This window comes from Archocentrus centrarchus, chromosome 14, assembly GCF_007364275.1.
Source record: "Archocentrus centrarchus isolate MPI-CPG fArcCen1 chromosome 14, fArcCen1, whole genome shotgun sequence".
In the NCBI taxonomy this organism is placed as follows: domain Eukaryota; kingdom Metazoa; phylum Chordata; class Actinopteri; order Cichliformes; family Cichlidae; genus Archocentrus; species Archocentrus centrarchus.
Genome location: NC_044359.1, coordinates 2,083,094 through 2,105,627, shown reverse-complemented (window position 1 = coordinate 2,105,627; position 22,534 = coordinate 2,083,094). Strand labels below are relative to the sequence as shown.

General features: G+C 42.5%; 1 protein-coding gene across 1 annotated transcript; it reads right to left on the bottom strand.

Annotated features, from left to right (window-relative positions):
* Positions 1 to 4,346: 4,346 nt before the first annotated feature.
* Positions 4,347 to 22,005, bottom strand: LOC115792318 (neuronal acetylcholine receptor subunit alpha-10-like). Its single transcript, XM_030746800.1, has 6 exons — positions 21,920 to 22,005; positions 10,043 to 10,188; positions 9,793 to 9,947; positions 9,463 to 9,709; positions 9,102 to 9,387; positions 4,347 to 5,455 (listed from the first exon to the last, which is right to left on the bottom strand). The coding sequence occupies exons 1-6, from the start codon at positions 21,975 to 21,977 to the stop codon at positions 5,022 to 5,024; spliced, it is 1,326 nt and encodes a 441-aa protein (XP_030602660.1). The 5' UTR covers positions 21,978 to 22,005; the 3' UTR covers positions 4,347 to 5,021.
* Positions 22,006 to 22,534: the final 529 nt, after the last annotated feature.

Below are 22,534 nucleotides of genomic sequence, written 5' to 3'. Positions count from 1 at the left end.
TTAAAACTCTTCTTTTTAAGCAAGCATCACATTTCTTAACAACTGATGTCTTCATTAGCTCCTGGTTCCTCCTCCACTCCGCCGAGACCTCTGTGTGCTTCCCTTTTCTGGCAAATACTTCCTCTTTTCATGCACACAGAGGCACAGAAAGTTCAACACAATGATACACATAATACAGTTTTCTTATTCTAACATTACCTTAACTGATTTCTTATTTAATACTTAATTACAAGCAAGAACTATATTAAACACTGTGCTACATTATACCATAACAGATTAATACTTATCTAAATTTTCCTAACACACACACACACACACACACACACACACACACACACACACACACACACACACACACACACACACACACACAGGTCTGTTTGTATAGGGCTGATGGGAGTCATTGCATTTTATTTCGTCACACATCTCGAGCTTCGACTGATGGATGAACTCTTCTTTCTGCCACAACCGCAAATCAGTCGATATTAATCAGAAAAGAATAGAAAAAGATTGTCAGGAAAACTGAAATCAATGAAATTTAGCTTCTTATTAAATGTTGTCTCTATCAACACTGAACATTTAACACAGCCTCTGCTTTCCCATCAACTCTCTATTGTCCAGTGAAGGCTAGAATGCCTAAAAGGGCTGTAACCATGCCAATGTATATGATATATATATCATAATAATGCATTAGTCTTATATAGCGCTTTTCTAGACACCCAAAGACGTTTTACAATTTCATGCACTATTCATTCACACCTCAATCATACCTGGTGGTGGTAAGCTACTAAAGTAGCCACAGCTGCCCTGGGGCAGTCTGACAGAGGCGTGGCTGCAATTTGCTCCTACGGCCCCTCCGACCACCACCAAACACATTCAGACTTGAGCAATGTGGGTTAAGTGTCTTGCCCAGGGACACAATGACAGCGTGCACTCAGATGGGGACTCGAACCAACAACCCTCCAGTTGCAAGATGAGCACCTGCCCACAGCGCCACTGCCAGCCCCATATATATATATATATATATATATATATATATATATATATATATATATATATATATATATATATATATATATATATATATATATATATATATATATATATATATATATATATATATATATATATATATATATATATATATATATATACAGTGGCTTGCAAAAGTATTCATACCCCTTGAACTTTTCCATATTTTGTCACATTACAACCACAAACATAAATATCTTTCACTGGAATTTAATGTGAAAGACCAACACAAAGTTGTTACAACTGTGAAGTGGAAAGAAAATTATACATGATTCAAAACATTTTTTACAAATATAAAACTGAAAAGTGTGGTGTGCAAAAGTATTCAGCCCCCTTTTCTGTGAGTTGCAAGCCACTGTATATAATGTATATCATGTATATCATATCATATATATCATATATTATGTATATCATATATCATTTATATCATATATCATATATCATATATATATCATATATTATGTATATCATATATCATTTATATCATATATATCATATATATCATATATATCATGTATATCTTGTATATCATATATATCATATATCATGTATATCTTGTATATCATATATATCATATATCATGTATATCTTGTATATCATATATATCATATATCATGTATATCATATATATCATATATATAATGTATATCATATATATAATATATCATATATACGTATATACATGTATACATGTATCTTGTATATCACAGAACTCAGACTTCATAAAATTGTTCCTCTGTAGGATCCTCCAGCCCACACAAAGCCCACAGCAGTTCAGCTCCTTGGGGCCTTTTATGGGTTTTTTTTAAAGTTGGCTTATTTACAGAAAACGGGGTCATGTGGGGTCATGTGGGGCCCACAGCTATTTTGCTCTTTTTGGTCCCAAAGAAAGGATTCTGTGGGCAACCCACAGTGGGGCTGGCACATCAGTTTTAACCCTTTGGGCCCTCGGGGCAGTTTTCTGTGGACATGCCCTTTATGAGTTGTCCACAAACACGGGGTCCCAGTGGTTGATCTGTCTTTTTTTTCTGTCTTTGTGTTTCACTGTGACGAGTGAATGTCTCATTGTTACTGAGCAGTGTGTTTGTGTCTGTGTTTGTGTCTATCTCATTGTCACAGTTGTCATATTTGCAGGACAGTTTCTCTCCTTCACTTTAATAATAAATCACTGTGTTGTTTTCTTACCTCATGGTTCACATTTTACAGGCAAAACACACTCAAGCCAAATTCATGCTGTTTTTAATCACCAAAGTGTCCACAGCAGTGGCGTCTGAAAGGCTGCAGGTTTCCACGCAGCATCGTACAGCAGCTTTAGGAGACTGTGGGACCTTCACATGTTTTTATATTCTCACATGAAAATGATCCTCGAGTTTTAAAGAAACATTAATTTAAAATCAGGTGCTTCATTTTTGCTCCTGCAGTGAAACTTTCCATCGACATTATCGTCTCAGCCCTCCAAAGAAGCAGCCACACCGCCCTCTGCTGGAGAGAAGCCAAACTGCAGTTCTGTCAAATCCCTCTACTCACCTGTTCTCACACCACAGCCACTTTTCCTCAGGTAAAAGAATAATACATGTTTGTTAGACTACATAAAATATCCTCTAAAAACAAAACATATCAAACTCTGAAAGAAGTCCCGACAAAAGTCAGTGAACAAAGCAGTTTAATAAGAATTTCATGGCATCAACAGAGTGTGAAAATAAAACCACACACAGGAAACAGGAGGCTGAGAGATGAATATGTGAACGTTACAAACTCTGCAAAGAAATAAAAAGCAGCACTTCTCTGTGTGATGGTTTCAAAGTATTTATTTTTTTAATCTCACTCTTACAAATTTGATGTGAATCAAATTTTTTTTTGGTTTATATTAAAACAAATGCCTGACGGTGGCCTTAAGAGGACAAATGAGCTCATGGACACTCAGCTGTGCTCCCCATGAGTCTGTAAAGCAGCTTTTTTAATTCTTTTTAAACATAAAACAAACAAAAGTCAAAGCTCCATTTTTTTACTTTGTATCATAAACGAGTCCTAAAACTGCACTTATTCAAACCAAGAACAACTTAAAATGGGATCAACACAAGTGAAGCTTCAATAAACTCTGTGCTCATCACGCAGATGTGGTGATTCACTCTCATGCATTAAATTATTATCATTAAAGCCAACAAACCAGAAACAAAAACAATGCAGCTGAAACTGTAAGAGGAAACACAGAGAGACTCTGAGTCTCTGCAGCGTATGGATACAGTTTAATAACCAAAGAAAGAAGCTGTGGGTCGCTCCTGTCTGAGCATCATGAACACCTCTCACACTTATTTCAGTTTCCTCTCAAGTTTTGCTGAGTGTTTGTGTCCCATAAACAAAACCCACGTGACTCAAAAAGTGATGTGAGACTTTGATGATGTCATCATCATCATCATCATCAAACCGTGTTTCTGCTGCTGCAAACTTTCACTGCAACAATCACTGATTAGAAAAAAACTTCAGTGTTTCTATTTTACACACTGTAGTAAAAACAGAGTCTGAGAGATGAACTCCAAACTGTGCTTTCAGGCTGTGAAAAATCAAACAAACAAACATTAATAATTTATAATATAAGTGCTGCAAACACAGTTAAACTCTGAGGTTTGTGTTTCAGGTTTAAATAAATGTGAAATCAGTGACTTTGATTTCTCAAAGTTTGAGTTTGTCTGAAGCCTCAAAATGTTTCAAAACACATTATAACAAGAAAAGAGTTTAAAGTTTGTTTCTGTAGGAAAATGCTGTGGGAGCAGGGACGCGCTGCTGCTGTGTTCGTGTGTCAAAGCAGCTTTCACACTGTCGCTACTCTGCATTCAATCAGCCGCTCGTACAGTCTTCAGACCACCGCTGCCTCTCACCGGCAGGCTGAACAAATCTCTTCCAGAGATGTTTGAATATTTTTCAATTCCAACAGAATTCCCTTCTTTTTTTTACCTGTCTTCAGTCTTAGGCTGCGTTTACACAAGAACCTTTCCAGTATCATTTTACTGTTCCCATTCCCAGGCCACAAGTTGGCGGTGTGAATAAAGGAGTGAATAAATCCCTCATTTTCAAAAAGCAACGTTTTCTCCCGTTTACACGGAAATGGAGACCGAAGCTTTTCGAAAACGCTCCGCTCTGGAACCCGTTTTCACGCCGTTCTCGTGTAAACGGGACCTAAAATCCTGACTGACTTGTAGGAAATGAGACCTTGAGCCGCTCAGACGACCAGGCAGCCACATTTCAGACTGATCCTCTGGGAGTCGGATAGCTCACTGGGAATTCTTCAGGTATGATGAATGGATGATGCTGAAGCCAGAGTGACAGATTCAGTGCTGGAATCAGAGAAAATCCAAACAGTTTCAAGCTTTTTGTGATCTGAAGATATGAGCATGATGCATCTTAAACTAAAAATCTGCAGAATTTGACGAGATGTTTACAAACAATTTGAAAATATTTGTGTTTTTTGCCCAATTATTTCACCTTCATCAGCTCTGAATAAAAACACTTGGAGCTTCATTCAAACACAAAAATAAGCATTTTAAATCCTGGCACAAAGATCCCAGCACACAAGAACGGTCAAACAAACAAACAAACAAACAAACAAACAAACACACAAACAAACACACAAACAAACAAACAAACAAAGATTTCATGCTTAATGGGAAGTTAAACAAAGAATGTTGTCAGCTTGTAACTTCTCAGGCCGAGCTCAATCAGATGGCTTTTCCCAGGATCAGGATACTCATGACGAAGACCATGATGAAGAAGAGCCACATGAAGAAGCGATCCATGACCTTGGCGACCTTCCTCCACTCTCCGGTGCGCAGCTGTGCTGCTCGCTGGTCCTGGTAGGAGCTGGCAATGTACTCAACGTTCTTTTGCAGTGCCTGGTGCTGGCACACGCACTTCACCCAGATCTCCTTCCTGTTCCTCCCAGCTCCGGCTCCTCCCTCACCTCCTACGCCTGTCTTTTCCTCAACGTGCTCGCCCTAGCTCAGTTCCCCTCCTCGCTCTTCACGCCCACCAGCTGCTCCTTTCTCCTCCGAGTGGTCGATGGTCACAAATAGATCCTCTTTCCAGTCTGTCTGGTTGGACACATCCTGCCCCACCTTCAGAGGCTCCTCCTCCACCTTTCCCCTCCACACCTTTCCATTGACATCCCAGTTTGTTCCTTTGGTGCTGCTGCCACTGGCTGATGGGCTGTCAGACCCCTCCTGTGACAAAGGCTGTTTCCTGGCTCCACCAAGGCAGTTCTCCCCCACCTCGTAGACGAAGCAGATGCGGGCGAGGTACTTGAGGATGAAACGCTCGGCCCATTTGGGGACGGGACGAGCCTCGGCGCCACAGTGGTGGATGTTCATGATGAAGATGGTGAGCGCTGTTGATGCAGTGACCATCGTCATGGTAGCAATGTAGTACTTCCCTGTTGAAAAAAGACATGGAAAAATCCCTCAGAGGTTCATTTATAAGCACAAATCAATCCTTAGACGCAGCTGCAGTCCCAGCAGGCAGCTGATGCTCTTCTATGCATGCAAAATATCTTTTGGAAAACTGTCAGAAGACTTGAGAGAACAAATTTCTGAAAAGGACAGCTAGTGTTAGATGCAAGCTGCTTTGCATCCCAGCTCCGTCCCAGCTCCTCCCATCATTCTCAGACTCAGTACAGTCGTTGTTGTCACTGATGCCGGTGCTTTGACACGTGATGAGAGCCACGCTGAGACAGTGGCAGCATCTATGTCCTGGAAATAACTGGGATCAAACTTTTTTTGTGCTACTTTTGCCTGACATGCATCATTTTAAAGACTTCTAAAGATTTTTGAAGTCAGTGAAGTGAATATGTGACTAAACGGGTCAGCGTCGGGTGCTGTCTGCAGAATATCCTGAGACCATCGTTTTTCTGTGGATAGATTTTGTACAGCTCTGAGAGTTTGATGCTGTATGCAGTGCACTGCTATACAGTTGCCCTCTTTGTATTTCTTTATTAAGAGATAAGGAAATATATGGTTTTGCATAAAGAGCTCTGACATGTGAGGATTTAATGACCATCTGCTGTTGGCTGCACTGCCGCTCTGAAGGCTGCGACATCATCGATTGTCGAGCAGTGATTGTTGTATTTTAAATAACTGCTGACAGAGCCTATCGACCTGCTGGCCTCCTGCCTGTTACTGTGCATAAACAGGACTCTTTTACTGCTGCAGACCAGAATCCATCTGGCTGTTCTGTTACAAACAAGAAGACACCTGTAAAGCTGTCTCAGCACATTCACCCGCATTAATGATAATTGTTGTTCAGCTAATGGTGATCTGAGGAAAGGAACAGCACATTTCCATACTGGGGTTGTAGGTGGCTGACGGTGTGATCAGGTATCCACCAGAAATAAGCAGTTTCATTCTTAAGGAAGTAAAATCTTCCTGTAGTGAAGCTCTGGTTTCCGAACAGGAAAACCACCTCGGATGGGTTACTTGTTTTCCATCATCTGATTGGACGAGCCTGTCATAGGATCAGGAGTCAAACTCACTGCTGGACTTTCACCCTGAAACCGTGTTTTCATCACCCTGCTCAACTGCTTCTGACTGCAGTGACCTCATATGATGGCAGACTGATGTTGACCTCTGACCTTGGTGGGTGGAGCAGCTTTCAGGGTTGGGCATCTTTGGAGCAGGTGGAGATAATCTTCAGAGCATGAGAGCTGCATCACCTCAGAGGTTCTCTTCCTCAGTTCAGAGATTCCCAGCTCCTTGATGAACCTTCAGCCCATCTCTTTTCCAATCTCTAAGTTCCTCCAGGACTCCTCCAGAGCAGAAAAAACCTTCTGCCTTCTCTTTGTCTGCAGCTTCATGACTGAGCTCCACTCAATGTTTGATTTCCTGAATCTTCAGTAGTCTCTTCTGGATCATCTGCTGGATTTCAGCCTCCATCTTCCCCAGCTCTAGCTTCTTTACTTCAGAGTCTTCCTCAGAGGAACAGCACTATGGGCTTTGTGGTCTGCAACCATGCAGAGCAAGCAGACACATCTGCTCGGCCTTGTAGAACCGTTGCAGGGGTTTATTGTGCTTCCTACACATCCTTCATGCACCGGGTAGATCAGCTGATGACTGTTCAGACCTGTGAGGCTCCAAGTGAGTCTCAGAGTAGGAGACCAGGCAAACCAGGCAGGATTTCACAGCCTTCAGATTCAAGTGCAGTCAAATACAATAAGGTGTAAACACAACCTGAACTAAGGCATACAGTGACACAGCCCTCACTGTCCTCTGTGTGTGTGTGTGTGTGTGTGTGTGTGTGTGTGTGTGTGTGTGTGTGTGTGTGTGTGTGTGTGTGTGTGTGTGTGTGTGTGTGTGTGTGTGTGGTTTCTGCTGCAGAAAACAGACGTTCTGATGTGTAGATGTTAAACATGAATGTTAATAATTAATGTTAATAATAATTCAGTGTTTATTTTTATGGGCCTACCACGGGGTGGGGGTGGGCTCAAATATGGTCTCAGGCCCCCCTTTAGACTCGCCCCTGCTTGTTGCAGGTATCACTGTGACGTAAATCAGGACGTCTGCTGTCGGGCTGATTCAAACATCGTGTCAAAGTTCATCTGCATATTTCAGCTTCTGTATCTTTACTGCAGGTCTCCTCTGTGTGGACGGAGCAGCTCCAAAGTTCTGTTCTTCATGTTGGAGCTTGTTGATCAGCTGGTTTGATGAAGGACCTCCAGCTGTTCCCAGTAAAGGTTTTAATGGGTCTACATGGGCTTAATGTTGGAATAGTTTTTGTTCACATGCGTGCTCCTAAATGTTTCCACTGCAGGTCTGTTTTTAGGTCTTTCTACAGTTTTAAGCATTGAAGAAAAACATTTGCATTGAGGATTTTTTATAATCGAGTTATTTGAGTTACTCGATGATTCATTGCAGCCCTGCTAAAGTCGCACCCTCAGATGGTCAGTAGCCATGCCCCATTCTGGCCATTAAACAGGAAAGCAAGGCTTTTCAGCTACAGCCCACTGTTTCACCACATTTATTTCCCATAAAAAACACCCGGTTGAATTAGACCAGGGATGTCCAACGTCTGGCCTACAGCCCAAATACGGTCCAAGCTCAGATTTTGTGTTTTATCCATAAATATGTCATTTTTGGCGCACCGGCACAAACAACAATCGTTTTTGGGATTTTGCCGTTATTGAAAAGGAAACATTACTGCTTGATCCTGATGACGCTCCACCCCACCTGCAGCTAAACCAGCAGCCGGAGCTGACTGAGATTCAGCGTGACAGCGACACCAGCATCCCTCTCTATCTCCAATTTACCGTGTTGTGCCAAAAAAATGATTTGCTGTATTTAAACAGGTGTAAAGGAGTTTTTGGCCCCTAATCTGTCAAACATATCTCACATGAATGATATCAGTTCATTCTGAGTGAGAAAGAACTCTCCTGTCACAGGTAGAAGCAGCAGTCACATTTTGGCGAAGTGACTTTTATATAATCTTTATTTAAGATCTGGCTGAGGGCGTGTCTGCTGCTAACCCGAACAATATAATATTGGACCCCCATGTCGTGTCAGACTAATTGGTGAGGAGGTTGTGTTTATGACAAAGCAGAAATAATGTGGCTGTTACCATCACAAGTCTTAAAGTGTCTTCAGTCAAGTGAAAGCTCTTCAGAGCATCAGTCTTGAGTAGGGCTGCAATGGGCTGTTTAACTTTGCTTAGTGAAAGTGAGGCTTATAAGGAACCCTTCTAAACGCTCACTCTGCAGTCGACGGCTTGATGTTAAAGCAAAATGAACTGTTGCCAGGTTACCTGCTACACCCTTTAAAAATGCGAGCAGAAACCGGCCCCGTGAGCAGTTTTTCCAGGCCTTCGGTGTTTTTTTTATATTCTTCAGTGGTGAGTCAAACAAAATTTCATCACAGATACTAATTCTGGTGACCATTGAGTTACTTATGGCCGATTGTTGAATGTAACACATGTAACAAGAGTTGGGATTTTCAAGGTGGATACAGACAAATATATATATATATGCAATACAATCATTATAGTAAGACCCTGAATGAACTGCTCTGCCCAAAGGTGTCAGAGACTCTTCTCACCTATCAGCGGGACGCTCTCTGAGGGCGGCATGCTCTCAGCTACAAGCAGCTGAAACACGGTGAGGGCGAGCAGCACTGTGACGCCCAGAGAAACCTTTTCACCCGAGTCAGCTGGCAGGTAGAAGCCCAGCGGAGCCAGGAAGGAAATCATCATGCAGGGGATGAGGAGGTTGAAGATGTAGAAGGAGGCCCGCCTCTTCAGGTGGAGGGTGAAGGTGATGTCCGGGTATGGATCTGAACAGCAGCCGTACAAGATGACATTTTTCTTGGCCGGCATGCCCAGAACCTGGTTAGAGAAATTATTAGGTTCCTTCGAAACATTTCATTAAGGCCTTGTTAAACACATGACCCCATGACTGACCTCCCACTCCACGTTTGGGACAAAGTCAGCCAGGTCAGCGCTGTCCAGGGCATTGAACAGGTCCATCTGGTTGCCATTGTGAGTCCAGGAGCCAAAGGTTAGGTGACATTGCTGCACATCGAAGGGGAAGAAGGCCACGTCGACAGAGCAGGAGCTTTTGGTGATGGCCGGCTGATCCCACATGACCTGACCATCATTACGGAGAACAACGTTGGTCTCCATGGAGCTGGAGAACTCATCATCTGCACTAGGATGGAGAAGAAGAAGAAATGGTTTGAAAACACGTCAGTTTAATATCCTGCAGATCAACCAGCAGGATGATTCACTTACCTGTTATACAGAACAATATCAGGTCTCCAAACATAGCTGCTGGGTATGCGGATGGTGTCGAGGCCATCGTAGTCCTCCTTCTTCCACGTGAGAAAGGCGTCCATCCACACCTGGCGGACCCACAAGTAGGTGGTCAGGATCTGGTTTCGTTCATCCTGGTGAGAATCCAGTAAACAGCAGGATCACATCAGTACCACCATGACTACATGACCAATGAAAACATCTGGATAGGCATTCAGGGTTCAGTTACCATGTCAATGATCTGGGAGAGAGTGACCTGCAACGTTACATTGATGATGTAGTCGGTGTCCTCCACCGGCCGCAGAGCATTGGTGTAGTTGGAAAATAAGTCTTTCATCAGCTTCTGAGCAAAGCGACCGTGAGCAGCTCTGCAAACTGAGGATCAGAAAGCACATAACAAGCATAGCGTAAGGTCAGGCAGACCTCCGAGTCATCACTTGCATCCCTGCAGATCGGCTGATGCACAGTCGTCCTGCATCTGCAGGCTGCTTTGCAGCTCACCTCCACCCCAGCTCCTTCTTTCAGGCCGCGTGAACAAATCGATGCCTGATCTGTTGTCAGTGATGCCTACCAACTTACTGCTGCTGGAAGTGTTGAAGTGGGCCCTCGTACCTCCAAATATACTTAAATATTCTTGCTACAGATTTAATGAATAAACTTTGGTTTAAAGTGATCCTGATTAAACTATGTTAAACCGAGGAGTTGCATCAGGCCTCAGTCACACAGACGTAGGGACTGGTCAGACTCATCACTGGGGTAAAATGTACATTCTCCAGCCGGTTGGCGAGTGGTTGATTGGAGGATTCTGGGTAAAGTTGGTCACAAAGAAGGTGCTGCTCCAAAAATCTGCTCACATTAACTTTGGCTCCTGCAGATTAATGCAGTCATCCATAGTTTTCATGGAAGATACCAAACGGTAGTAAAACATGAAAAAGTGCGACACCAGACACAGAGAATGTTAGCCTTCAAAGTAAAAGTTTCAAAAGATGAGGCACAACTTTTATTTTGAAGGCAAACATTCTGTGCTCTCTTGTGTGCACTTTTCACAGTTGTAGTGTGGCTCAGATTTTCTGCAGACAAGCTAGTGTCAAACTACAGGCAACCACAGCATTCTGCCCACGAGCAAATCACAGGGAAGATTTTGGTACAGAACCATCTTTGCAGCCAGTTTTACCCAACGACTGCCAGCAGGTCTGGGAATACACATTTTTCCATAGCAACCTATGGTTCCCAGATGGTCATCAACTGGGCTCTGGACCTGTATGTCTGGTAGTGGAATATCTCTATAACCTCTTCCCCACCACACCCACAACAAACCTGCTATCAGTTCCACTGGATTCCAATAGTTTCTGTTATCTGGATCTCTGACCCTGAAATAGCTCGTTATCAACTCGTTAAGATAACCCAGGGAGGTGTTGGCAGCACCTGACCAATCTAATAGCAGCTTTTCACGGATCACGTGACTTTTCTTCCACAAAAAATGATCCCTATGAGAGCCGACTACTCCAGAGACATTATCAGATGATTAAAAATCTATGAAGAACATAACAAAATATGCCAGTAAATGCAACTCTGTTGTAAAAAGAACAAAAGGTGAATGCTGCAGCCAACCTGCTGCTGTCTGGCACAGAGGGTGAAATAAAGGTTTGAACTGCAGTGAATGACTTTGTGGCAGAGCCGCTCTTAGAGCTGCTGCTTTCACTGCAGTTTGTCGCAGATCAGACTGAGATTAACTGGATCGAACAGGAGATCTCGCCGTGTGCTGCAGACTGACAGGTTTTATCTGCACACGTGCTGCTGTTTCAGCATTAAATATAAAAACAGAATTCAAACAATGGCTCACACACACACACACACACACACACACACGAACCACATTTCCCAGTTCAATTAGCCTGTAATGACCCCAGCTTTTAATCAGAGGTCTCCAGAGCAGCAGCAGACTAATAACTGCTTTAAGTCCTGTTTACAGTTAATGACGGTGGTGCTGAAGACAAACGATGATTGTGTTCATGAGTCTGTCCAGTTTGTTTTTTAACATAATTTCTCTTCAGTAAAAACCTGAATAAAAGTCACGCTCAAGTAATTTAATCCACTTTTTTTACAGTGTAAGAACATCACTGAGCTCTTCACCCTGTCTATTATTATTATTATTATTATTATTATTATTATTATTATTATTATTATTATTATTATTATTATTATTATTATTATTATTATTATTATTATTATAATAAGGCAGCATGGTGGCGTGATGTTAGCACTACTGCCTCACAGCTAGAAGGTCTGGGTTCAATTCCACCTTGGCCCAGGCCTCTCCCTCTGTGGAGTTTGCATGTTCTCCCCGTGTCTGCGTGGGTTTCCTCCCACAGTCCAAACACATGCAGTTACTGGGTTTAGGTTAATTGGTCACTCTAAATTGCCCATAAGTGTGAAAGGTTGTCTGTCTCTCTGTGTTGGCCCTGTGACAGGCTGGTGACCTGTACAGGGTGTATCTGCCTCTCGCCCTACATTAGCTGGGATAGGCTCCAGGCTCCAAGGGAATGGATGGATGGATACTAATAATAATAATAATCTCCATGAATCATTTGTTAAGAACACTAAAATGGTGTCTGGGGGAGGATAAATATTTTCTGTTGTTATCAGATCAGACTTCAGGGTTGCCCATGTTGGTGATTCATGTAAACCTTCACTCTGACAGCAGCAGATGGAGATCAGTGACCATATAAGTAGAAGTGAGTAAAAACGATCCTGACTTTGGTATTAGCTGCAGCGAGTCGGCTCAGGCAGCTGTGGAATGACCGTCACCCACCAGGAAAACATCCTGGAAGGTCCCACTGAGGAAAACACGTCTGAACCACAACTTGCTGCCAGTTTCTGGGAGTCGTTTGACACCTCGTGGATTATTCAGTTTACATGATGAGATCTGTTTATCCACTTTATTTCAGACCTGCAGACCATATAAGAGAAACATATTTGTGATAAACAGAGTTCACAGTTTCTCTTCAGTGTGAGAAGCACAAAGTAAAATCCTCACCATACAATATTATTTTTATACTGTTGCCTAATTATTGAACGAAATCCAGCACAGCGTGCACTCTCACTCTGCATGTTCAGCTGCAGCAGCATCGATGCTCCTTTGCTGCAGCCGGACTGCAGATCAAATAAAGGTGCCCCCCCATCTGCCTGTGGGCAATGGACACCTTCACCTGAGATGGCTGCAGCTCAGGAGGCGCAGGTTGTTGGTTCGATCCCTGGCTGCTCCAGTGTGAATCCCAAACTGTTTGTGCCTCTGTTACAGCGCGCTCGTTAGTGAACTACCACGTTTGTTTTTCTGGGCTCTGTTTGGTCGGGAGGGTCGTGTAAGTAGAGGACAGTAATAACAGTTCACTTTGATACAACATGCTACGCTAACAGCATCAGAATCTGAACAACTGACTGTACATAAAAGATGGCCAAAGCCACTATGACATTTCCCAGTGATTTGTGGTTAACCTTTTTGAAATGTGGAGTTTTTTCTGTCTCCATCTTCTTTGAAAACTGGAATGTGGTCATATTTGGAGGACAGAGTACAGCCTGGGAGTTATCGGATTACAGCAGTAACTGTTGTATTAAATGGGATGCTAACTTTTACTTGCAAAAACAAAAACAAGCAAATGTTCAAAAAAGGAGCAGCAGCACCCACTCTCACTCACGGTGAACTCTGCCTTTATGCATCACTTTAAACTGTAAGACAATTCAAACTGGTGCATATTTAAAATATACAGTTGTTATGAATGGGGAAATTATCTACAGAGACTAAAGCAGTTTCTGTATCAGGCTGTTTATTTCTGCTGTAAAGTTTTAACATGGGAGTCTATGGGGACTGACTCCCTGCTGGTGCCTCTGCTGGACACCAAAGGCCATGCACTTTTTAAGCTTCAACGTTTCAGCCCTGCAGGTAGAAGTGTAGTTGCAATATAAAAGAAATCCGTCTCTTCAGCATTTATAAAGATGTTTCCTCTCATGAGTTTTCCAGAACACATTCCAGACTCTCCTGGAAAATATCAGCATTCAAGATTCAGAAATAAAAAATCCCCCAGAAATGACAAGCAGGACTCTGCACCTTCACCACAGTTATGTTACTGTGACAGTTCATTATAGTGCTGACTGATTCTCCTTGGGTAGGTTTTACTGCAGCTATATGCAAAAGAGATTTATCGTTCTATAAATTAAGTAAAGTATAATAAAACATGTATTTATCAAAGCTGGATAATGACTGCGTCACAGCAGCTTAAACATGACAAGAACTCAGGAACATAAATAAAATGTCACTGAGGAAAACAGATCAGAAAGGTGAATGCATGAAAGAGAGATCGAGTCAGTAAAAATAGGCTATGAAAAGGTGAAGAGCCTGAAATATGAGCTCTGATATTAGCACATGGTTACATCAGGCGCTCTGACAGCAGTGAGAGACCTGCTGGCAAATCTTTCTGTGAAAAAAATCTTTTATCAAGAAGAATTTAAAACTTTTTATGTTTGAAATAAAGTCAATAAATCGGGTTTGTGTGTGTGCGTGAGCCACACTGAGACTAAAGGACTGACTCATATTTACTGAAGGTGGAAACTCATTGTGAGTTTCTGCCCCGCAGTCGTGGAATCACACAGTATAAAAACATCTCTGTTTGTCTGACTGTCTGAAAACTCGATGGTTAACAAACCCGACTCGATAACAAGGACAACATACATGCCTTGCACAAAAAAGGAGACACACGGGACTGTGTTTCTAGTTTAACGACCTTCAGATAAGAGGAAATGATGCATTACATCCTCTGTACAAAAATGGAAATGTGGAAGTGAAGCTCTGGATCGGTCCGACTCAGGGATGAGAACAGGATCGTGTGTCGCTTTGAGGAACACGTGGAGATGTTCCAGCTCTGCTTCAGGCTGATTCACAGCTGGTTTGATCATTTATTGATCTGCTGATGGAAACGATGCCGAACTCGACCATCACAAAAACACTGTTAGAAGGAAATACTGCAGTACAATAATTAAAAAGTACTTCAGTGTTTCACTTTCATGATAAATCTGATTTTCAGGGATTTTGAGACAATCTTCAGTTGAAACTGTGAATGTTGTGGATAATTATTATTTTTACTTTGAATAAATCTGTAGATCATTTCCTGAACTGACCCAAAATCATTTATAACTGTTATATTTGGTACACTAAGTCAGTGTGTTTCATATATAACACTGCATATAAGACTGCATGTCTTCTTCCTTCTTGGATTGTCCAGTTTTCATATAAAGTAATAAAGTGTCTTAAATAAACGATAAAAATGGGTTTGTTGGTGTTAATATATGCTTGCTGGGCTTTGGGGCTCTGTGGTGTAGTGGTTTACACATTCACCCAATAAACAAAGGATCTCTGGTTCAATGCTGAGAGGAAACCAGCAGCTCCCTGCTGTGGAGACCTTTGTGAACAGAGGGCAGCAGATGTTTGTTATACTTACATTTGGTTTGTTACTTTAAATCTTTACAGCAATGAATGCTCAGTCCAGATGTGGCTGTGACCTCCAGCTTCCTCGGCTGGCCCAGGAAAAAACTGACCTTCTTCATTTCATGAGCCACACAACATTTCCTACTTTGGTAACTGAGCTGGAAGTACCAAAAGTAGCCCAGCTTAAGCCCAAATGTGCCCAGATATTTTCCTAAATATTTAGTAGGTAGTACCAGGTAACTACAGTAACTAGTTGTAGTGAAAGAAGTAAAATATTTCCTTCTGCAATGTGAAAAACTGGTGTGGATTTAAAAAAGCTCAGATTAAAATTTTTGCTCCCAAGCTGCATACAGGGCACATTGTGACACACCTGGATGGGTTTATTAGCACTAGCAATATTAGCAATAATATCATAAATGATCATATAAAGAAAAAAAGCTGTGTTCAGGTGTTGCTTTCAGTTCGGACCCTCTTCAGTGTTACAGAGGACTAAACTGAGTCCGGCCTGGACTCGCTGTTCTCATACAGTTGCTGTTTTTAGTCCTCTGACTCTGAGCTATCATAGCTGCTTAGGCTAACCCCGCATCATGGGAAACGTGAGCAGCTTTTTCTGTTTTAGTTCAAATTCTTTACTTTGTTCCCCGAGTGCCAAGACTTGGGAGGACAACCCAATAAAAAGACAGCTTTGCCTAGCGTCAGAGTTAGGGTTACAGCTGGGGGGTCAGGCAGGGACAGGATGCAGTTTTTATAATGTTTTAGTTGCAATGAAAACACCCTCCCTGTCTCTGCGTTCAACACCTTACACCCAGGCGAGATATCCAAACAACTACAGGCCAGAAATCCATTAGAACTGACAGTGTATAAAACAAGCGATGACAAATGAAAGTGAAATCCAGCCTAAAGGTGCTGAGGACGGGCTAATGCCTGTAAGAATATACATGTGAATCTCAGCAGCACGAGAAGATCCTTATTTGGTGTTTTCATGATGGTGGAGGAACGTCCAGTTTAACGTGTCGCTCAACATTTTCCTGTAAGCTGCTAAACATACTTAAGAACTCCTTGAAGTCCTTAGAACCGCAGACTGCACCTTAATGAGCTGTAGAAGCTCCTGACTGACGACCAAAAAGGACAGAAACCCCTGAGAGACCCTGACGGGGTCAATTTCATAACAGTCTTCATTTTGACTGGTTTTAGCCTGTTCATTGTTAACTAACAAGCAGCTCTAACTAACTCACTTCATGACAAAGAAGAAGCAGCAGTGAAGTCGGGAATAATATTAGCTCTGACTCAGGGCCGCGTCACATTCACAATGACGGTTTTTGGAGACATTTGACTGATTTTACTGGTTTGGTCTGTGGTTCAAAGATCTGCTGGATTTGTTTCCAACACAAACTGAAAGTCCAGAGACGTCATCGTTGTGTCGTCCCTGTGATGAATGAACAGATGTTTGACCAGCTATGATTTCAGTGTCTCAATGCTATGATCATGTTCTGTCATGTTTGGGCGGTGTGGCGAACAGGGTGGACCCAAAAGCAGAACTCCAAAGGCAGGACTGAATGAACGTGATGAGTTTAATTGCAGAAAATAATCCAAAATATACAGAACTGAGATAGATGACGAGGCGGCAAAACAGAACCACACCTTCATGAGGGAGGACGCGACAAGGAACAGAGGGAAATGCAGACAATAAATACACTGGGAGTGACAAGGGAAAACAGCTGGGGAGAACAGGTGGACAAAATCATACTAATGAAACACAGGAAGCAAAACTCCACACAATACACAGGAACGTAAGCCTGTCAAAATAAAACAGGAACACCAAACAAGGAACACGCAGACTTAACACAGGGGGCTGGCACAGAGGAACAGACACAGGGGAGACAGGAACAGAGGGAACTAGAAAACCACAACTGATAAGGCCAGAACTAAGATGAATAAAGAAGATCAAAACAAAACTAGAAAATAACAAAACCCAGAGAAAACAGAACTAAACACAAAATGCTGGGCATACGGCCCAGCACCATGACATGTTCTTCTTCATCTTCTTTATCCGATAATTGTCTGACTGACCCTCAACATGTTTAGAAAGCATTTCAGCTTTCATCCTGGCAGCTCTAAAAGACACTGCTAACGCCCGGCGATGGCAGATGTTGGCTCAGTTTTTGTGAGTTTCTGGCCAACAGTCTGCACCGGAGGGGTTTGTAGCCAAATACCTTCAAAACTGCAGGTATTCCCTCAGCTTCAGTGCTCAGTGCTGTTTAGCACATGTTTGCATGGTTAAACATTGTTAATGTTAGCATGTCCTGTCCAACACTCGGTCCAGATTCTTCCACCTCACTGAGCCGAGATCCTGAGAGAAGCCAGAATTTCTCAGTTCTGCTCCTGAAGGGCAAAAAACTCATATTCATAATCCCACAGATGTATGGGCTTATGCTAACTAAACATGCCGCTGCTTCATTTATCTAGATAAGGATGGCAGCACTGTGTGCTTAGAATAATCTACTTGGATTAGTTTATTGATAGTTTGTTCATTAATTTTCTGTTGTATATGTTTTCCAGCTCCTGAGTGCTCATAGGCCAAACTGGATTATATCCTCAGTATTACCAAATACTGACGCCCCAGCATTGAGTTACCACGGTGCAGACCCTGACCCCTGCTACAGGTAAGCTTAGCATACAATCAGCTATGAAAAAGAGCATTTATGAAGAAATAAGCTCACTAACTAGTTCTTCTAACAACATTGTTAACCCTCCAACAACTGTGAACTGTGAAAAACTAAATGCAGGTTTCAGAGGGTCACTGAAGACCTGCTGCGATCAGGACGAGTCAGTGAATCATTCGCTAGTAAAATCTGATGATCCTGAGTTTAATCACCACACTAACAGGTTAGAATGACAACTGAATGTTTAAGACTTGTGACTATTAGAAAAACAAAGCACTGAGATGAAGATGAGAGCTGCGTTCACTCCCACTAAAACAACCTGATTTAACAACCAGATCCCTCAAAAGAGCTCCGGAGGACGTCAGGCTGAAGGACTCTGATCAGACACTCAGATATCTAAATGAGCACTAAATTCACTGTATTACATTCATGGTCTCCAGAGGAAACCTCACTGACTTCTCCTGCCATCATCAGGGCAAACCTGATACTTCTTTTACAGAAATATAATTAGTGTGGCCTTCACAGGAAGAATTAATGATCACAGAAGAGATAAAACCACCGCTGTGAAGATCTGAGACCCCGGAGGATAAACCCGCGGAAATGCTCCAGCGGCCTGGATTTAGATATATGCCCGTTTAAAGCTGACGTGTGTTTGGATTATCTCTGCTCTTTCACTCCTGGAGGTCCTTCACCTAATTTTATGGATGGAGCGATTGGCAGCTCTAATCCTCCCACCCATCGATGCTTATCTCTGCACACGCTGCCTCCATCACTGCCCCAGCACAGCCCCGAGTTTCCATCACTGCATTACACTGACTTTATTTAAAGCAGAAAGGACTCTGCGATGGCTCCAAACACAAACTCACACTTTAGAAATGCTTAATGAGACATTTTGTAACCTTAAAGTGATCATTTGGTTTCCATGAGTGAGTTACTTATGTATAGCTGCTGTATTACTGCAGTACAAGCACTTTGATCATGATCTAAACAATATCAGGCTCAGTGAGAAATCAGCCATCATATCACTCTTTAAAAGTCAGCAGACTTCTTTGACAAAAGCATTAATGTTACTTTGCAGAGCACAGTCCTGACTTTGTTTGTTAAGAAGAAGAAGAATTTCAGCATCATCCGTCTCCTAAAAATGTCCAAACACTGAAAATACAAAGAGACAAAAATGCAAAGAAAATTATTTCCTGATAAATCTGCAGTCTAGACCAGTTCCAGCTTTGCATGATTCAAAATTCAACATAATCCCAGTTTATCCTGTACTGGGCCTGGGTACACCCCCTCAGTCTTTGTCTGAAATAAGCTATTTTAGCTCTTCCCCCCTTACAGTAATCCTTATTTTAAGCTATCTTTCTTCTGATTCGCTGCCCCTCATAAACAGAAGGTTGTTTACTAACAGGTGGGTGTGGCCTCTGTGATCACAGCCAGAGCCGCGTGCCTGATCTGACCATAAAAGCACACATCCCTGGGGGACCCCAGTGTCCCCCAGGGATGTGTGCTGAGTCCTCTGCTGTTCACACTGATGACTCATGACTGCTGTGCCAGACACAACTCAAATCACATCATCAAGTTTGCAGATGACACAACAGTAGTGGGTCTCATCAGCAACGATGACGTCTCAGCCTACACAGAGGAGGTACACCAACTCATCAGCTGGTGTGGTATTAACAATCTACACCTCAATGTCAACAAAACAAAGGAGATAATTGTTGACTTCAGGAAAAATCACAAGCCACACACACACCCCTCACTATCAGTGGCAGTACTGTGGGATTAGTGAAAAGCACCAAGTTCCTGGGGGTGCAACTCACTGATGACCTGACATGGACAACCAACACCATCTCCCTCGTTAAGAAAGCACAGCAACGCCTCCACTTCTCACGCAGGATGAGGAGAGCAAATCTCCCCCCTTCAGCACTCACCACCTTCTTCAGTGGTGCCACTGAGAGCATCCTCACCAACAGTCTCTCAGTCTGGTATGGCAGCTGCTCTGTTGCTGACCAGAAGGCCCTACAGAGGGTGGTGAGGACAGCAGAGAAGATCACCAGATCAGCCCAACCTTCCATCCAGGACCTATACTCATCCCGCTGCCAGAAAAGAGCCATCAACATCATCAAAGACCACACACACCCTTCACACAAACTGTTCACCCTCCTACCATCTAGCAAGCGCTACAGCAGTATGTGCTGCAGGACTACCAGACTCAGAAACAGCTTTTTCCCACAGGCCATCAGGTTGCTCCACTCACTCATGAAAACACGCATAAAATGACCAGTGAACTGTATAAATGGCAGACACAACGTCTGCAAAATACTCTTTTTATGCACATACGTTATTAGAACTCATCTATCTCCATTCTGCTATTCTGCACTCTGCACTTGTACTGTTACCACTGCACTCGAGTGACATACCGCAGCCTGACTACATTCTGGTACACTGTGTTAGACTAGAAACTGTTTCCCCACTGCCTGTCTTATGTTGTGTGATCTGTTGATATTTATTTATTTATTTACATTTTATGCTTAGTAGTGTTTTATATTTAGTCTGTGCTTCGGTTTTTAACGCTTAGTTGTGTGTCATTTTTGTTCTTAATACTGCACATTTTGGGGTTTGGAGAAACGGAATTTCAGTCTTCTGTGTAATGTATTATTACATAGTTTAATTGACAATAAAGTTCACTTTGACTTTGACTTTGACTTGATATACATGCACTGATGTCATTATTAGAAACTTTACTTTTATGTTTAATATGAACATTGTGACAGAGTATAGAGGATATGACAGAAGGCAAAAGCAGAGCAGGTCCATAAGAAGCGCAGTGTGAACCATGCAGGGCGACAGCGCTCTGAACAAAACGAGCTCTCAGCATTTTGTTGGTAAAAACATTTTATCTAAAAACTAAAATATTCACATTTTCAAACACTTAGAACAGACTTCAAGTATGCAGCACTTCATTAAACATCACTAATTTATGAATCTGTTCATTTCTTCACAATAAAAGCAGAAAGTGGAGCCTCTGGTTTCTCATTCTGACCTCTGACCTCTGACAGATATGAACTGTACTTTTGTACCTGACCGCATCATTCAGACACAATCAAAGCAAACATCACGTTACTGTTTAATACACAAACACACAAACATGTTAGAGCTGAGCTCACAGATCACACAACATGAAACCATTTTAAAGGAATATTATTAATAATAATAAAGCCTTAGACTTATAGAGCGCTTTTCATGGTACTCATAGATGCTTTATACTTTCACGCACTATTCATTTACACCTCAATCATACTTGGTGGTAATAAGACACTGATGTAGCCACAGCTGCCCTGGGGCAGCCTGACAGAAGCGGGGCTACGGCCCCTCTGAGCACCAAACACCAACATTCACACTTATGTGGGTTAAGAGTGTTGCCCAGGGACACAACGACAGCATGCACTTAGACAGGGACTCGAGCCAGCGACCCGCAGGTTGTGAGGTCAGCACCTACCCACTGTGCCACTGCCACCCATATTACAAACTTTAAGCTCTGATTTTAGAACAGGTACATGTGGATTACTGATGAAGATTTTTCGACACTTGTGAATCAAACAATGAACTAATTATGGTAGGAAGAAATCTGCAATAATAAAACTGAACATCAGCTCCAGTGTTTGTTTGTTTTTTAATGGAAGAACAAATAATAAAGTTTGAATGTGCAGGTCTGTGAGTGCAGAGGCTCCACAGCAGCACAGAGATCAATATTATTAATTATCCTGATCACTCTTTTCATCACTGCATGCTCATGTGTCCAGTCTGGCTTTGGCTCGTCTCAAACACTGAAAACTCTCAAAATTAAAAAGCACACATGTAAAAACCTATAATAACAATAAAAATAACAAAAACTACACAAAGCGCCGTCACTGTGTGTGTGTTTCTTCACCTTAAAAGTAGCTGAAGTGAAGCTGAAATGTTTTACCTGGCAGGAGGAACAGCAGCACGAGAGGTGTGATTGATCCGCCGCAGAGGAGCTTCATCGTGTTCTGATAGCTGCTATTGATCCAGAGAAACACAGTCTGTCAGTGACAGCGTGATCACACATCAGCCAGAGTGCGACCGCAGAGCAGGGAGGAGGCTCACTGACAGAGAGAGAGAGCCGATGGTGCAGTGGTCTCATGTACGGGGGCTCAGCGATGCCACACCACCTTCCAGCTCCTGCTAACCGTGTCAGCTCAGTTTGTTCCTCCTTTACTCAAACTAAAGCTGCTGTCATGGGAGCAGTTTACAGAGAGCGAGAATCAAATCAGTAACTCCTGAAAAAGTCTCATTTCTTCACTTCACTGCTGTTACCTGTAACCTTAAAGCACTTTTTACTTTGCTGTTTAACCAACAATGTTACCAGAACACTTCTGTGTGCAGGTTTCAGCTTTTTTTCTGGACACAAATTTCTGCCCTTTTATTTTGTTTCTCTGAGTGCAGTTTTTATCAGACAGTCTCACGTGTACAGACGTGTTTATGGGTTCACAGGCTGATCCTGTCACCACAGGCCCATCTCACCTCTGAGGCTGAAACATGAAGCAAATGTAAAAGTTTC